Source organism: Thunnus maccoyii, chromosome 12 (genome assembly GCF_910596095.1).
Source record: "Thunnus maccoyii chromosome 12, fThuMac1.1, whole genome shotgun sequence".
NCBI lineage: Eukaryota > Metazoa > Chordata > Actinopteri > Scombriformes > Scombridae > Thunnus > Thunnus maccoyii.
The window spans coordinates 12,412,073-12,431,003 of record NC_056544.1 but is presented as its reverse complement, the minus strand read 5'-3'; the positions used below and the strand labels follow the sequence as shown (position 1 = coordinate 12,431,003).

At 42.5% G+C, this 18,931-nt stretch overlaps 1 protein-coding gene across 1 annotated transcript in view; it reads right to left on the bottom strand.

The window, feature by feature from the left end:
• Positions 1-1,633: 1,633 nt before the first annotated feature.
• The window catches only part of LOC121908669 (ephrin type-A receptor 4-A-like), a 24,245-nt gene continuing 6,947 nt past the window's right edge, over positions 1,634-18,931 (bottom strand). The window contains exons 6-19 of the mRNA XM_042428883.1: positions 12,612-12,767; positions 11,374-11,904; positions 9,320-9,444; positions 9,016-9,175; positions 8,798-8,909; positions 7,925-7,983; positions 7,557-7,670; positions 7,281-7,466; positions 7,106-7,167; positions 6,767-6,976; positions 6,233-6,409; positions 3,846-4,033; positions 3,446-3,631; positions 1,634-2,750 (exon numbers count right to left, since the gene is read on the bottom strand). Coding sequence (XP_042284817.1) covers positions 2,633-2,750; positions 3,446-3,631; positions 3,846-4,033; positions 6,233-6,409; positions 6,767-6,976; positions 7,106-7,167; positions 7,281-7,466; positions 7,557-7,670; positions 7,925-7,983; positions 8,798-8,909; positions 9,016-9,175; positions 9,320-9,444; positions 11,374-11,904; positions 12,612-12,767 — 2,384 coding nt within the window. The 3' untranslated portion in view covers positions 1,634-2,632. The remainder of the gene's footprint in view (positions 2,751-3,445; positions 3,632-3,845; positions 4,034-6,232; positions 6,410-6,766; positions 6,977-7,105; positions 7,168-7,280; positions 7,467-7,556; positions 7,671-7,924; positions 7,984-8,797; positions 8,910-9,015; positions 9,176-9,319; positions 9,445-11,373; positions 11,905-12,611; positions 12,768-18,931) is intronic.

Below are 18,931 nucleotides of genomic sequence, written 5' to 3'. Positions count from 1 at the left end.
TTCTCAGACACACATGTACACACTTAGAGACGACCTCATCAGGGTTACCGTGGGAATGCCTGTGGCATTATGTCAGTCATTGAGGTGATGCCTTTAATCCTGAAACAAATTTAGACTTTGTGTTGTGTGTCTCCGGCTGTGTGTGGGTGAGCGTGCCCGTGTGTAAAACCCAATCTCACACCCATTAGATTACGGCTGGCCGCGCAGCAAAGACACCCCACCGCCACTCCCACATGGAAGAGCAGGCAGGATTAGCCAGCTCTATACCCACCCTAATCTGGGGACAAAAACCCACAATCGCCTCCCACTGAGACACGGAGACAGAAAGATTCAATTTGATCTGCCCTCCTCAATATAACAAGAGTGTCTTTTGGGGTTAAAATTACTACTGCTCAGTCTACCATCGGTTATTGTGGATTCAGGCCTAAACTGTGTTCTTTTTATCCCTCTGATCGATCCCTTTTATCACAATTTGGAACACCTACAGACTGCGCTCTATGGCAGTAAATGCAAATGCTTTTCCATTTGTGACACTAGGTCGAGGCATATAACACAAGTCTCCAAGTGTTTAGAGGATTGTAAAAATGAAGAGATCAGAGAGAAGGAGCGCCCTGCCATTACAGAATCAATCATAGAGGACTATGACATATCTTTGCAAAACACTCCTCATATAATACAATACTCATACAGTGTGTCATTTCATAAAAAAACACATGGTTAAGTCTGCTACAGTCGATGCTGAGTTTAACTACACATTGTTATTTTCTACAAGAACAGATGCCTTTCTATCACTTTTCAAGTAGAGTTCAGTGTGTGATGCATCATCACAAAAGGCTACCTGCTAAATATGGTGTCAGTGTCTCATTATTTGGCAGAAGCTGCCTGTTTCATTGCCCCCAGCCAAACCGACTTCTTTCCTCTGTTCCTCTTCCTCTTTCTGTCTCTTACTCAGAGGCATCTGCCTCATTAACCACCATCAGCATTTTGTTTGCTGTGTGTGATTTGGATGTATTGGGAGTGAGGCAGGGGGTGGTATGTGTATGTGTGTGTGAGTGTGTGTGTGTGTGTGTGTGTGTGTGTGTGTGTGTGTGTGTGTGTGTGTGTGTGTGTGTGTGTGTGTGTGCAGACACTCTCATTAGGCTGGAAAAACATTGACATTTTTGCCAGAATTCAGATCATATCTTCTCTTCCTTTATGTATCAAAAGCTTCCGCCAATCAACTCCCTGGTGTGTGTGCATGTATATGTGTGTGTAAATATATATATATATATATGTGTGTGTGTATGTGTGTGTGGTAGTGTAGTAGGAGACAGATGTTTGCTGATTCGACAAGTTTGCACTGCAAACTCAGCCCAATTTAGTCAACCAAAAACATGATGCCACACAGACGCTCATAGTGACAGCCCACTTTTAATTTTCTCTCCTTTTAATTCAAGCTCTTTCTCTTCTCAGTTTTCTCTCCTATTCTTTCTTCTCTCTCTCTGCCTCCCTGTGTCTTTCACACACACAAAGCCAGCAGTGTGTGTGTGATTACACCAGCAGCATTTCAGCTGGGTGATCTTCTGGAGTTGTTTTCCTTGTTACAGGCACCTCCTGACTAAATCTCAACGTTAATAGAGGACACATCCTTCTGCCAAACTCAGAAATGATAAACATAAAGCATTTGAGGCTTCATTTGATATCCTGTCTACAGTGCTATCTATACCATACATTAAATACATTACAATGCAAAATTTCCATTCAAACACAATTAAAACCTACATACATGGATGGGTTTTGGCATTTATTGCAATGCAATATGGCAATCATTACAATTTCTCCTCAGTGTTTCTATTTTACAATGTACAAACTAGATAAAAAAAGACCATAAATAAACAAAATGCTTCACAAAGCTAACTCTTAGCATCAAATGAAAGACATATACAATCGACAGAGATGGACAACATTCTAATCTAAATGTCTAATTCAAAAGAAACAATAATTCATACAATGAAAAATAAAAAACATAACAATAAAAACAAATCATACAGTCTGTTAGTATGAAACTAGTAAGAGCTCGAAATGATACATTCTGTGCGGCTCCTCCCACTCTCTATTCAACTTTGCATATTCAGAATAGCCAAAGATGTAGCTGACGCCTTGACAAGGGAGATTCCATGTTGTGTGCATTCACGCTATGCACACCACACACACACACTCACACACACACACACACACGCACACACATACACGCAGATATACGAGCAAACAGAAAACACATTTTTATTCAAGTCAAGCCCAAAGCAGCGAAAAGAAAAAGGTTGGAAGCCATTCTGCTTATGCACAGCCTTACATGTCAGCCTTCACGAAACAGATAATAAAATCATGAAAAATCGAACGAGATAAGAGGATGAGGCTTCAGTCTAAGCTCTCAGTAGCTTAATGCTATCTGTGGCCACGTCCAGATCACGGTTTTTAGAAAACTCCACGGTATGGAAGTTCACAAAAGTGCTGCTTTCTCTCTCTTCTTCTCACTTGATACTTATTTATTTTACTCCGCTCCTTTTATTTCCACTGGTGAAAAGTCCCTCTAAAGTGCATGGATGAGGTAAATGAAATTCTTCTCAAAACAGGTTTGTATCCATTCTCCGCCTCAGACTGGAACCATTGTGTGTTGCATGTGCTGCATTTGAGACAACATTTCTTGCTGCACACTAGCAATTAGTATGTCCTGGTGTGATGGTGTGATTATTCCAAGTCTGTCCATCTCCCTGTGGGTGCAGAGACAAAGATATACTTTAAAACACACAACAAGTTGCAACCATGTTGGAAATCAGTGTTCTCATTTTAACACGCCTCCATCTGGATTCAATTTATTTTGTAGATACATAAATAAATCAAATAAAAAGCCAATAAAAAAGGATAAAGCTGGTATGATTTGATCTTTTACTATTATTGATCTCATTAAAACAATAGTAAATCTCTCCTACTAACAAGTATCATGTGTGTGGCCGAAGCCTGTTATAGTTTATGCCATTATGCCATAGAAGGTCATTGTTATCCAAAAGCTATTAAAACTACATAAAAGAGTCGTAACTGTTGTATTTCAATGACATATACTTTCATTACCATAAACACAGCAAGTGTAGTTTATTACTTTCCACTCCTCAAACTTGGAAAACAGTGTGAATGGAGTTCTCTTGAGGAACTATTGCAAAACTGAATGATCACAATCATGCAAAATGCACAGTTTGTCGTGTACCCTTTTACCTTTGTACAAAATAAAGTCACTATTCATGTTATTATGAGGTGAAAATAAGTCAGATTTCTTCCTTGCTGTGTCAGACTTTGATCTGAATTAAGGCGGTCCTCGTTCTGACTGTAACTACATTAGAGAATTTTCGTCCCTTTTGACTTAATGGTTGTCGAATAAAAGCATATATTTGTGCATGAAGGTTACACTTACTGGTGTGTGAGAGCCAGTAAGCTGTCAAGGCTGGTGTATCCTGCTGCTGCCAGAGTATCTCTGTACCTCTCCAACCCGATGGACTGCAGCCACTCACACACAGACCACTCGGGCACACACACCTCCGGTACGACTGACACACACAGCTCTGGACCCACTCCTGACTCCAACATAGTGGCTGTGGGTCTGTAAACACACAGAGAGGTAGAGAAAGCAGGTTGGTTTTGGCAAAGTACTGAAATATGAGTGTGAAATCATATTTGAATGCATTCCTACCAATGTGGGTGAAAGAGTGTAGGTGTAGGTGTTTGGCTGTATTAGGTGAATATGTATTTGTATCTATATGTCTCTGTATATATCTATAAGGGCTTATGTCTGTATTTACCGGTACAGTGCATACCTGTCCCCTCCTGTCCGGCGCAGAGTCCCGGGGTTACGGATGAGCTTGTCCAACATGTTGAGTATCTGGCTGAAGGTGGGTCTGTCTGCTCGCTCTCTCTCCCAGCAATCCAACATGAGCTGATGCAGAACCACAGGACAGTCCATGGGAGCAGGCAGGCGGTAGCCCTCCTCTATCGCTTTAATCACCTACAGGAAAGAGGGAAGTGGAGGTTTTATATTTTCAAAAGACTGGATCCAATGGTAAGAGTTTTTAAAATCTGGGTCTGTGGGTTTCACTAATTCTAGACTTAAACAATATGAAGCAAGAGAAAACAGAAATCTTCGTGGCTCACAAACAATCCTTTCTCTTGTAGTTACTGTTTGGCTGAGATGGCAGGTTTTGTCCCACATCGTACCATGTACTTATAGTATACTATATACAAATTGTCATGGTATACTCTGTTTGGAGTTAGTATACATGATCATTGTAAGTTATGGTTTTGCACAGGAAACAATGAATGACTTGTGCCAAATGACGTCAATCAAACTGCAACTTTGACACGCCAGTCTCATTTAAACTTCACAAGGAGAAAGCAAAATCTTTTCAAAAGATTTATTACTTTTTTTTGTTGTTTTCCAAAATCTTTCCAAAACTGTCTCCCCATCAACTGCAATTTATTCTATTTTTGTAGTTGTTAGCAGTTCCTCTATTTCCTGTGTGCATTGCATTGTGGGACTATATTGTGAAGCAACAGCACACTGAAAAACATACTGACATTTTGAGTAAACTTAGTTTTCTTACATATGAATACCTACTCAAAGCCTGCCTCGGTATGTCGTATGTAATTGGGTCACAGCTAAGAAGTTCCATTAACAAATGGGGTTTAAAGATGCTTTTCTTGTATTCAGTTGTGAGTGAAGTCTACACCCAAGTGTTTCACTAAAACAAATAAGCTCAAATAAGAGGAGCATCTCTCAGCGTGTACTAATTTGCTCTGCAAAAGAAAGTAAATAAGCTCGATAGAGTTTTTAGAGAATAGCTCATCATAAAAGTTTTCTTAGACTACAAGAGTGCTGCAGATGAAATCAATCATGTTTGAAAATTTCCATATACAAGACTGGCTCTTTGACCCACTCAAACTTAACAAGCTGTGATACCAAAGTGATTGCAAATTTGCTCTGAAATAGGATTTTTGTCTCAGATCTCAGAAATTGTTCAAAACAACTAAATCACCCCTAAAATTCACATAGTATGTATGTACTTGGCTGAAGGATATGTCTCAGCATTTATCTTCAATAAAATGTCCTTTGACTGGTGAACAAAATCTTGGCGCGCTGCCCTTCCTGTGGGTGATTTAAAAGAAAAGTTTGTAATTTCTTAAATGATGCAGAGGTCAAATACACTGGAAGAATGCAGTATGTCACACAGAGGACAACTCTTTGCAAGTGCATACTGGTTTATTTTCCGCCAGAGGTCTTTTCTTTAAACATCCTTGAGAAGTGGCGCCTGTTTCATGTATTCCTCTGTTTAAATGGGGTTATTCATGACTCTACAGAAGCATAAATTTAATTTGACTTGAACAGAAAGTCACAGCACACAAATTGTGTTTAAGGAAAATTGTAATTGATGTCTGTGTTGGTGGTTGTCAGTGAGTTCAGAGAGTGTGCTATTAACAGTTGTTATGGCAGGAAACTTGACAGGTAAATTGTGATTTTAAAAAAACCCCTGAGTCTGATTTTACCATTTATTGTCCATCCTTTTCTTTCACTTATGATTTCATGTTGCTCAACAACAAAAGGCTGAGATCTAATCTGACACAAGCAATCACGCAGATGGCTTTTAAGCAAATCCCCACTTTTGACCATAAAACACTTATTTGAAAATGAGGGTGAATTTTCAAGTTATTACTCAAACTGTAAACAATCATCAGATCTTGGAGAGCTACTTTCTGGTTCAACTTTGACCTGTAGTACTTATCGTACCCTACCTGTGTGCACATACAGTTTTCCAATGGAGTGGATAATTATAAAGGACATTATGGGTGCAGTCGCTGTTGTTTTCACTTCTAAATAACTGTTTTAGATAATATGGTTTAAGGACGCCCTCGAGAGCAAGATGGCTCATGTAAAGCCTTAAAATTTGAAATAAAATAAGATTAACCTGCTCGTGACCCTGAAGATGGCTGCAAGCCGAAACTTGTTAGTCTAACAATATAATACAAATGTCGCTGCTTCATCAGATCAATGAAACTGATGAGTAAAATATTCCATTACCAAAAGAAATGCTGGCCAAAAATATAAGACCCAGGATGTAAAAAAAAAACACAAACACAAAAAACAGAATTTTCCTTTCCTTTTCCTTCACTCTCTTGACTGTGTAGGTGACAAGATAAAAATATTACTCACGTCCTGGTTGTTCATGTCCCAGTAGGGTCTCTCTCCATATGAAACCACCTCCCACATGACAATACCGTAACCCCACACATCACTGGCCGTGGTGAACTTCCTGTAGGCTATGGCCTCTGGAGCCGTCCATCTGATGGGGATCTTCCCTCCAGGGGAAAGGTAAGTCCCAATGGCCTCCTAAAACAGCAATTAAAGTCACACTGTTTCAGTGAATAATTGAATTTATTTATTTAATTAATTGATGGATTCATTCATTTATCAGATATGTTTTATTTTTTACATTTCCAAAAACATTTTTGCTTAAAGCTTTATTCCTTGATGGATGTCTATGTATTTGTCAGATTCATAAACATGTGTTGTAATGAGTCAGAGATCTATGGCAGGATTTAACAAAAAATGTGTGAACTGGAGATGTGATAGCATATAAATAGCATGTTAATGTTCCATTTAAAATGACAAATAATACATTTTTCCCATCGGGAGGTTTATAACAATAACAGCAGACTGTCTTGTATACTTCTGTATGCGTCTTACCCTTGTAGTGTAGGCAGCCTCTGGGTCGTCCTCCAGAACCCGACTCAGGCCAAAGTCAGACACCTTACACACCAGGTTGCTGTTGACCAGGATGTTTCGAGCTGCCAAGTCTCGGTGAACGTAGTTCATATCTGACAGGTACTTCATACCTGAGGCAATGCCGCGCAGCATGCCAACCAGCTGGATCACTGTGAACTGGCCATCATGTTTCTGAAACATTGAAATTAAGAAGAAAAAAGACATGGATTCCCACAATTCAGTACACTGGAAAAATGTTGCTCAAAAGTACATTTACATTTGGTATGAAACAAACAAGACATCAAAATAAAGTGCATGTACCCGAAGAAAAGCATCCAGAGATCCATTTTCCATGTATTCTGTGATGATCATCAATGGCTTACCTAAACAGGTAGAGAGTTAGAATTATTAGGCTGAATTTTCAGTCTGCATATTAGGTTATAACTCAAATACTATTACTGCTACAAACGGGTCGCAGGTTATGTCAACAACTCACATCTTGTCACAACACCTTCCAGCCTGATGATGTTTGGATGATCAAACTGTCCCATGATGGAGGCCTCAGACAGGAAGTCCCTCCTCTGTTTGTCAGAGTATCCTGCCTTCAGACTCTTGATGGCCACATAGATCTCCCTCTTTCCCTGCATATGCAGCCGACCACTGCACACCTCCCCAAACTCTCCTACACACACAGCAAACAGCAATGTCAGCGCCAAGTAAGCATGTGTGTGTGTGTATGTGTGTATGTGAGGAGCACTACTGCCAAGCTCACCCATGCCAATAACTCTCTCGATGTGAATACTGCTAACATCAATCTCTTTGGCAAACTCGTGGATGGCCTGATCAGGATCTTCATAGGTGAATGGGTCCACGTAGATTTTAACTCCTGCCATGGAGGAGAGGTGGAAGAGGAGAGGAAACGAGGGAGGAGAAGAAGGGATGCAGAGGAGGGTGAGAAATATGAGTTGTATAACTGCTGCATATGTTATGTAAATGTATTTGGCAGAATGTCTATAGGATGTGTGCAGGTGGATTGGTGAGAAGAGAAGGAAAAAGAGCATCCATCCATCTCTTTATGTTACAGTGTGTGTGTGTGTGTGTGTGCGCGTGTGTGTGTGTGTGTGTGTGTGTTTGGTCTACCTGGGTTAAGATGTTTCTCCTCTTCTGAGTCCTGCTTTGTTTTACTGTACTTGCTCCTCCTGATTAGACATGAGAAAGAACGGACATTTAACACACATACATGGAAAAGTCTATCAGAGTGTTTCTGTAACCATTTCTTCTCATGTCTCATATCTTTTTGTTGTGATTTTTACAGTTAAGTGAACTCACAAAAGGGCATTCGTGTCAGATTGTTTTTAACTTTGTGTGTTTTCCTTCCAGTAGCGCTGAGCGTTCATTGGGTTTTTTTGGGATTTGCCGCAATGGAAAGCGATGACAATGAGAACAGAGAGCAACGGGCTGCAGGAAAGACAGAGCGAGCAGATGAAAGCATTTAAGGGAGAGAGGGAGGAGGGGCGATGCCTCAGGTAACGCAAGATAAAAGGTGTTTTCCATTAAACAAAGAAACTGTCAAAAACACCTTTGTGGCTGAGCAGGTGCGTGTGTGTGTGAATGTGTATTTGAGAGTGTGAGTGTGCGCGCAGGCGGAAGCTGACACACAAGCTGTGCTGCTGAAGAGACAGTAATGACAAGTCAGGGACAAAGGGATTATCACTGTCTCCACTCTAATCCCCTTTAAAAGCTTCAGGTAACACACACACACACATTATTTAGCCACACAATAGCAGGAGAAATGTGTGTGTTGTCTGTGTGCATTGTGGCAGTTTGGTCAAAGGCAGTAGCAGCAAACATATTGACGTCAACGATGTGCTGAGATGCACTGATGGGAAACTTCTAGCAAACCTAACAAGCCTATAGGTGTGACTGCCTGTGTAGATGTGTGTGTGTGTGTGTGTGTGTGTGTGTGTGTGTGTGTGTGCGTGTGTGTGTGTGTGTGTGTGTGTGTGTGTATACCTGCGGCTAATGATGAAGACAGCTGCAGATATCAGCAGTAATATTCCAACCCCGCTTAAAGACAGCAGCAGGAAGGCTGAGTTAACTCCTTCTCCAATCAGAGGGAAGGGATCTAACAGAGAGAGACACACAAGTCATCAGCCAGAAAGTTACATCTTCATCATGATAATAAACTTAAATGCATCCCACAAAACGACTGAGTATTATAGTTTGAATACCTGAATTGGTGGAGAATTCAAACGGGGTGCTGAACTCTCCGTATCCAGCAGCCGTGCGAGCACGCACATGGAACACGTACACAGTAAGGGGGTTGAGACCCGTGACATCGACACTCCGAGAGAAAGTCCTCATTATGCGGTAGGACCTCTCTCTCTGATCCTGATTAGAACAGACAAAAAGAGGGGTCTCTTTTCAATGCCTGACTGCAAATCCATCTCCACCATCAGTGACATACAAAAAGCGTGCCAACATATTGACATTCCAGACAGCTGTCTGAGCTGCATTAACCTGTGGGCGGCTCACCTTTTCATAGAACTTGACCTCGTATTCCAGGATGACCCCGTTAGGTCGATCTGGCTGTTGCCACGACAACGACAAACTATGCCTGGTTACATCGGTGGCTTGGATGGACGACACTGGAGAGGGAGCTGAGAGAGAGAAAGAGGGAGAGAGATGGAGAGAGACGATATGTAAATGACAATGGTGTAACTCCATAGAATAACATACAGTCTATGATAACATCAATAATAGTTTCACAGCTCTGCTCACAGCTCAAAAGGTATGTATGGTACCAGTTTGTCAACAATCCCAGTGACCCAGTGCGCCTGAGAACTGACCTAAATCTCATTCCTTCCTATCCAGGGGGACAACCTTTATTCTCCTCTCTCTCTCCTCTTACATCCCTCTATGTTCTATCCTTTTTTTCGCTGGTTGTCCTATTTTGTGGCTGTTCATATGATATTGGGCCATATGGTGGTGCAGGTTGGACTTGACACATACCAGACACACTCTCATGCTGTGCACACACAGCTAAGTTATTTCCCCGAGGGCACCTGGAACTGAGCAGGTGTGCCGTTTCTAAATGCCACTGTAAGGACTTAAAGTAATGACAGTTAAGATGTAACAGCATGCAAAAAAAGCACAAGCCGAAAACTAATGGAGAGCATGTGTGAGGGACGCCACACACCAGCTGACACCTTCAACTAAAATGAAACACGCCATAAAATGTGGGTGATTTTTTTTACACACTTCCGTGGTCATGGACTGACACAAGGAAAACCCCACACTTCTATACTGTACATTTGTGCTGTTCAGTTATTTCATTGTATGTAAGTGTTGGATTTTACTTTTTGATGTATCTAATTTCCCCTTAACCAACTCTGTCTATTTGTATTTAAGTCAGTGATTTACATTTCCCAGAATGCTTTCTGACATCCTCTTGAGAACACCCCTATAATTAATTCAGCTGTTGTTAGGTGTGGGAGGACAGAGTAATAACTATGGCAACTATGACAGTGATAGTAAGAGCAAGAGTTTCCAGCTGAGAGATAGCTAAAAAATTGTTAAAGATTATTGATGTTGTTGTGGAGAAACTTGTATTTCTGCTAATACTGAACAACAGTATTAGTTTTCTTCTATTAAAATTTATTGTAGCTTTGCAAGATATTTTATATGATTATGGTCTCAAATGTATAGCAGAACTTAATTTATAGAATATTTAATACAGAACTGCTTTTCAAATCTAATTTCTTTTTCATGAAATGTATTTAAAACATGAAAAACCTTGTCAGTTCTATTTCTTTAAAGGTGCAGTGTGTAGAATTTAGTGGCATCTAGTAGAACGGGCTTGGCAGAAATGGAATATAATATTCACAAGTATGTTTTAATTAGTGTATAATCACCTGAAACTAAGAATTGTTGTGTTTTCATTAACTTACAATGAGCCCTTTATATCTACATGGAGAGTGGGTCCTCTTCCATGGAGGCTGCCATGTTGCACCACCTTGTTTCTACAGTAGCCCGCATTGGACAAACCAAACACAGGCTTTAGAGAGGACCTTTCATGTTTTTCACAAGTTTTGCAGCCACCATAGGTTCTCCTACATGTTTCGGAGCTGAGGGGGAGGGGGAGGAGTATTCAGTTGATTACAATCTGCAACCTCACTTCTAGATGCCACTAAATCCTAAACACTGCACCTTTAAATTACAAGTCTCTCTAGATTAGAAATCAGAAAGAAACGTAAGACTTATATTAACTGAATGGTGTACTTCAGATAAGTTTCCTTATTATTTTTTGAATGCAAAAATACTTTATCAATAGCTGTTTCTTTCAGCACTGATTTGTTTGGATGCTTCCTTTAGTATGCAAGAATGTAGCTACATACAGAGCTTGTTCATATCATGCTTCCACAGTTTTGAACATTACTCACGGGGCCTCGCTTCCCTGTGGGCCCACATGCAGTGAGCAGCAGTTTGTATTGTGCTGACCCACTTCTGTGCAGCGTATATACACAGTTTCTGTGTTACTGCAACAGTCAAAAATCGAACAAACACACTCAGACACTTCTTCTTCTCACCAGCTTGGTTGGTGGTGACGGTGACAGACACACTCTGGGATGCCCCTGTACCGCTGGCCTGGGAGACCCCATTGAGTGCGTGGACGATGAAGGTGTAGTGAGTGTGGGCCTTGAGCTCGCTCACCACCACCCTAGTGGTCCTCAGGCCCGTCTGGCTGGGAGAGAAGAGCACATCTGAGCCGCAGGGCAGGCAGAGCTGAGAACCGGAGACGGAGCCTGAGCCGAGTCTGGAGTAATCTCTCTGAAAGACACCTCTCTCTGACTGGACCTCAGATCCCACAATGCCCTGGTCCGACTGCATCCCCAGGCCACTGTGCTGAGCCTCAGCCTGGGAGACACTGTGATTCCTGGGGGGGGCTTTACCACCATTTTGACTGTGGCTGCCTGTTTGACTCCCAGTTGGACAAATGAGACACTCCAGGCCGTAGCTGGTGTCGGTTCGTCCTCCTAGCCGGCGAGGGGGGCTCCACTCCAGGACCACAGAGGTCTCATTCACCACTGAGATCAGCTGCTGTGGTGCTGATGGCGGCTCTGGGGAAGAGACAGGGAGAAGCTTGAGCATGAACAAAACCAACCAAGTTTGCATTCTGTACGGCACATAAAGGAAGTGGAAGTAGATGAGGAGTAAGGGGGGTGCTGCAAGTTGTTGGCACTGGTTGAAATGTAGACATCTGGCATCAAACCGAAAACCATACTGTTCAGAGATGTTTTTGATGGGCTCATGTTTTCTTCTGTGGTATTTCTTTTTTGTGTGTGTCTGAGAGACAGCGTTTGTGTGTTTTCATTTTTCCCAGGCCAAGGAAACCATGTGCTGTATATAGGCATAATTAAGTTTACGACACACAGACCGAGGTCTCCAAGTCTGTCACACAGGACTTACTCAGAGACTTAGAGAGAGAGAGAGAGAGAGAGAGAATGAGAGTGAGAGAGCAAGAGTGAGAGAGAGGACATTTATTCACTTCTCAATGTCTTTAGTTATCGCTGTCAGACAGGATGTAGATGGTGGCTTAGTCATAAGTAATGGGATCATGAAACAGGGGTGGCATTCAGACAAGTTTCTGTCTCCCTCTGTTTGGTAGAGATAGAGAGGTAAGGATACAATGAGCGTGCCATTTGCTTTTATTTGCAAGAAATGCACACACATATTGTCTGTGTTTTCACTTAGGTATTGTCTTACTAGTATGTGTCCCTGCCCTGTGTGTGTATGTGTGTGTGTGTGTGTGTGTGTGTGTTCTTACGGGTACAAGCCATGGATGGAGGGTCTGTGTCAGCGCGGAAGTACCCAGAGTGGCAGTCACAGGCAGTCGCCCCGTCTCTGAGTGAGTGGCTATGTGGAGGACACTTAAAACATCCCGCATCTGAAGACTTGGCCTTGTAGAAACCTGGAGCACAGGCTGCAGAGAGACAGAGACAAAGAGAAGGACAGATTTAAATATTTCACTTTAACAACAATGCTTAGCCATGCACACTTGCAACAACAAATGTTGAACATATTGACATTAACTATATAAAAAGACACTACAAATGACTTTTAAAATAAACACATTGCCTTGAACAGAACAAAGTATTTGTTTAAAGGTACTCTGTGGAGTTTTTAACCACTAGTGATGATTAGATTTTGATCAGCAAGTCCCCGCTTTGTTTGTATGTCGAGCTCTAGTAGCACAAATGCACTGGTGACACAAAAATGCTTTTGTGCCGGCGATTTAATTTAACTCAACTGATCATCAGTGGAGCTGATACCACACAAAGAAACACAGCATGACAGCAGCTAAAGCTGGCAAAGAGGAGGACTGCTAGCTAGCAAACATATTTGTACACATTGCAGGTTTCAAAACATTCAATATTCTCTGTAAATAGTTTATGAGGAAGAAAATTAATTAAACACAACTGTAAGATGGAAACATACAATGCATTTTGGGGATAAATGTAAATGTCTTGTTTGTACCTACAGATTATCTTTAATAAATCATCTGTCCACGTTATTAGTCACCTGTAGGAATTAAAGACCACCCTGATGTGAGCTGCAAGCAGTGCAGTCAACATTGATTCCAGGTCAAGAGACCCCTGACCCTTGATACAGTCTTTGTTGTCTTCCATATTGACTGCTCAGAGAACCCAGACAACAAGTTAATCAACACATGGTAAAATCTTGTCTTTGGACTGCATTTGAATCTAAAGGTAAACAACTGTAAAGAAAAATCTAGAGAGAGAAATGGATATAGCATAAGAGGGAGGCGCATTTTGACTTCTTTTATCTTTGATTTTGATGAGCAAAGAAAGAAACACCTAAAAGAACAATTACTGATCAGCTCCCACACACACACATGCACAAACCAGAAACACTAGAACTGAATACATCAAAACTCCACAGTGCCGGCAGCCCACACAAATATAATTGACATTTAAATATATGAAAGAGGAGAAACAGAGAAAGAGAGAGGGAGAGAGAAGGAGGGGGGTGGAGGGCGAAAAATCTTCTCTCTGTATACCAAGGAGTTCATACACTGACAGAGCAACAATACAATAAATGAGTGCATAATTATACTGCTTGACATCCACTGGTGAAGCAAAAGAGATGGCAAAGTGTGGCTGGTTAGAGCCATTTTTTCCATCTTTAATTTCAGATGGAAAAATCCTTCATTTCTTTCCAGCGCAATCATTTTTTCAACACCTTCTTTTTCATCATCACATCCTATTCATTCTCCTTCCTCAATCCTACCATCGTTCCCGGTTCTCTCCTTTTTTTTCTCCGACCCTTTCACATTTCCAAGGGAGATAAAGACATCCCAGTGGGAGTGGATAGGAATGCGGGAATGATGTGTGTGTGTGTGTGTGTGTGTGTTCGAGTGTGTCAGTATGCTTTATGACACTCTCACCAGTAGATGAGAGGGAGGAAGTCTTCTCTGTAATCTACTCACACCGACCATCCTGCCCCATCTGCGTGAGCCTCCATAGATTTGCTGTTTCACACACTCATTTGCCCTCCCTTTCACATTTTTCACAACCTCCTTCATTTGCTCACTGTGCACTTCCTCCTCGACCTCTACTTATCTGTCTTTGTGTCTCTGATAACTCTCTCACTCTTGCTGTATCTCCGTATACCCCTCCAAGTGTCAAACAACAAGAAAGCCTTGAAGCCAGCTAGCAGCATTTATAGCCTGATATTGATACTAATTCAAATGTGGCCGCACATAAAGACATCCGGCTTACAGCTGTGCAGTCGAAACCTGTAAATTCATTAACACATTTACAGCTGATAAGGGTGGCCTTCATTTGGTGGATGACTCAACATGATGGTGGTGGACACATGATGGTGATATCATCAAATCCTACATAAAATTATCATTCTCCTGCTGTTGTACACATTCCTTTGTTTTTAATCATCAAAGTAGGTAAGTAAGCCACGGATATGAAAGAGAGGGAATTGAACAGAGAAAGACAGAGAAAGGTATTTGACCTGCGGATTTAAGGGTCGATTATAGAGCTAAACAAGACTCTGCTTGGTAGTAGGGGGGGTGGGTGGGGGGGGTGTTGGTTGCACACTACCTTTGTCTCTGTCCCACCCCATCATCTATCCTTTTCTCCAACACTGAGGTCAGAATGGAGGAGGAAGAGAAAGAGAGGAACAATTATTTGAAGCCATAAACTTCCTTCAGCGCACTCTCATGTCCCTATTCTCTCTGTTGTCTGTAGCCTTTTATGTCTTTAGCACTAGTTTCAAGCGCTGGGAGGGGGGTGAGTGCTGACCTGGAATAAGAGCTCATGAGGGTGTCATTAACCCGACATTAACCCTACGCCACCAAGGGCCGTGCAGAGCCTGAGCTCGACCAGCTCCCTGCTTAACTGGGAGGACACACTGATAAGATAAGGTGAGAAATGATCCTCATATGTGTGTGTGCCTGTTAGTAGCAGAGTACATACACTATAATCAGCTGTTTGGCTGCTTGAGACAAGTGAGAGAGAGTGACAAGTATAAAGGATGAAGAAGGTTGACTGGGAGAGACAGCGAGAGAAAAAGAATGAAGAGGAGCGAGAGATAAATAGGTGAAGAGAAAAAGAAGGAGCGAGGAGGAGGTGGAGATGAAGACGGGGAGGGGAAGGTGCCCTTTGATTACTATCAGCACTGTCGGCATTTGCATATGCATTCTTCTGCTACCTAAAATGCAAATGCAGCTCATTGCAAATCCAACTAAGAGCTTCATCGGCACACTGTATGCGTGCACGTGTGTGTGTATTCTCCTTGACCCCATGTTATCTGTCATCATCCCTTGTTCCTTCCCAGAAGAGGGGTGTAGATGGAGGAAGTACCCCTGACCGTTCTAGTCTGACACCTGTCTGTGTGATGGATGGAGGGAGGGACAGATTGACGGATGGATGGACAGATTGATAGACTGTCACTCGAGAAGGAGGGACACTATTAATCACAGGGGTCATGCCCTGTTAATTAAAACCCACAGAATGCTGGAGATAAGACATGATTCTTATCTCTTCCCTACTGTATGTCTTCATTGAATGAATGTCTGCAAACTGAAATTTCTACAGAGCTTAGTATCAAATTCATGTCATATCTCATGTGGGCACTAGTTTTTCAGATTAAGTTTGCATTTAAAACCCTAGGAATGCACTCAGTAGAAGCCGCAGCTTTAACTTGTCTAAATTTAAATACTCACAAAACTGGTGGTTTGAAGAGAAATGTGTATGTGTATGTGTGTGTGCCTGCCCAGAGCCAACAGTGCGAACATTAGCATGTGAAAGGGGCTCTACAACAATAAGCCCCCCTCCAGCCCTCCTCCCCGTCACACACAGATCGCCCCCCGCCATCAGCAGCACCCCCACCCACCCCTGACCGTGGATCAGGGAGAAGAGTTTGAGAAGAGAAAGGAGGGATAATGAGAGCAAGACAGAGAGACAGGGAGAGGGAGAGCCGAGCTTGTTCCGATGCCAGAGAGCTACAGACGGACTGGTGGAGCTGGCAAACCTCTACATTAAGAACAACCTGGGAGAGGGAGACAATAGCACACACACACTTGAAAACACACACCCACTTTAATTGTGATGGCGGAATGCAAACCATTCCCCCCCCACCTGGGTTTGGCTTGCTTCTGACAATTACTTGTGCCATTCCAGTGTCTTTCCCTGCTTTGTCACCTGCAATACACGCACACACACGCACACCAAAACACACTCTCCTTCCGCTGTTTGCCCCACCACACTCTTCTCTAGGCATTCCTGGGCAGTCCTCCAAACTGTGAGTGTATGGGAGGGAGGGCTTTGTTAGACAGAAAATCAGAGATACAGTACACACACATATACACTCGTGCACAGACACACTAAATCAGCAATCCAACACTGTCCAGAGGCCAAAAACGCGATGCAATAATTAGAGGCACTGAATACAGCGATTACACACTCTTTCTATCATCCGCTCACTCTTTCTTTCTGTCATCTCTCTTTCAGCGCGCCTGTATTTCCCTCTGCCTCTCTTTCCCTCTCTTTTCATCCCTCTCGTCCAAACGCTTTCTGCTGTTGACGAGACACTGCAGGTGCGTTGGAAAGAAGCACAACCATGAAATCTCTCTGGACACAAAGGCACACACATGCACACAGAGAAACATTCCAACCCTCCCAAGGCAGTGAGCAGAATTGAGCAGAAATCAGACGACAGAAAAAAGAGGCCAGCGGAGAGAGACAGTGAAACAAAAAGCAGGAGGCTCCTCTTTCATTCTGCCTCTCCAGCCGTTCACATTTCAAATTCTCTCTGTTGTTTCTCCTCCACTCGCCTCTTGTCTCTCCTCCCTCGTTTCCGATCCTCCCAGACGGATCGCAGCTGTCAAACTTTTGACGTCTTCATCTACCTCGGTCATGACCCTGCACTCTGCAGCTAAACTCTCTATATGTGTGTGAGTGTGTGTGTGTGTGTGTGGCTGTCAGTCAGAGTTTTTGACGTCTTCATCAGGCTCAGTCATGACCTAGGTCTTAACCAGGGGTTTAGAAAAGAGGGGGAGTTCCCTCTCTCTTGTGTTTCTCTACTCGTCCCCTTTGCACCCGATGACGAACCCCCAGCGGGGGAGGGGCAGCTCTGTATTGATGCCTTGCTGTCAGTGGCCCTCTTTCAATCCCCCTCTCGCCCCATTCAACATCTAATCCCTTCTTCCTCTCCAGAGCTTCTCCTCTCATCCCCTCCATCCTCATTACTCTGTGTCAACACTGAAAATGAACTTTTCACATTTCGCCGCTTTAGCTAAGTCTACTCTTGTTTCAGTTCAAATCGGTTCAGTTCAACAGGAGTTTTTGGGGTGCTAAAATGCATTAACAACACATAAGCTTGCATAGGGCATATGGAAAAAATACTTCCACCGAAGCAAACTGTGGTTGTTGCTTTAAGAAAAATGAAAAACCTTTCAATTAAAACATGCCACAATTTGCTGTAAACAACAATCTATCTAACTAAGGAGATCTACCAGTGGCACATATAATGTAAGATCCAAGAATGTGAAACAATTTTGCACAACAAACAAGCCTGAATGAACAATTTCTATTATTTTAGTTTCTATTACATAGTTTTGGTGTTTGACCATTAAAGTCTGTACTTGTGTTTGAGTGGTAGTTATATTCTGAGGTATTTGGGATGAAATTAAAAGAATAGTTTGACGTTTTGGAAAATATGCTTGCTGGCTTCCTTCTATACAGTGAATATGAAGCTGGAGCCAGGAGATGGTTAGCTTAGCTTAGCATAAAGACTGGAAACAGGGAAACAGCTAGCCTGAACATATCCAGTAATTGCAAGTGTGTCTGGCTAAGCTTCTGTCTGTCTGTTTCATATACTACCTGAGTGAGGGCATGTGAGTCGAGAAGATCGAGAAACCTATTGACCTTAGTAAAGGAAAGAGAGATAGATCATCTAAATCTCCTCTCAAATATATCTATCTTTTCGTTCCATCCTGCTCTAACCCCTCCCCCCTCTTCTCTCAGTGAATTTCAAACTTAAAATGGGAGAAGCATTAAAGTGTCTATCCAATACTGCAGGGTCAGAGTTTTCTGCAGCATTCGGTATTCATCCAGACTTTGATGGATTTCCACTGAGGCAGCTGAGCCCGGCCAACAACCTGACAGGCAGTGTGAGTACGGAGACAGAGAAGAGAGCAGCGGATAGATAGATGGCACTTCACATCTGCTGGAGGTTCAACAGAGTCAAGGGTCTCTCCTAAATCTAGCTGAGGAGGAACATCTTTCAGGCTTCAGGGACCACCCCGCAAACCTCCTCCTCTTTTCAGAGGGAACAAACGAGGGCGAGTGGGGTGAAGGTTTTAGAGTACGTTTGTCACAAAGAAAGAAATTTGGCTACTGCTCATGTTATTGCAAAGAAAAAAAGTCAAGATTTTTTCCCTCTTGGCATTTTTGCCTTTTTTTATTGGACACTGGGCAGTGAAGAGGCAGACGGGACACAAAGGGAGAGAGAGATGGGTATGACATGCAACAAGGGTCCTTGGCTGGAATCGAACCAGGGACGTTGCCGTTATGTGGCATATGCAGTAACGATTCTGCTACCGGGTTG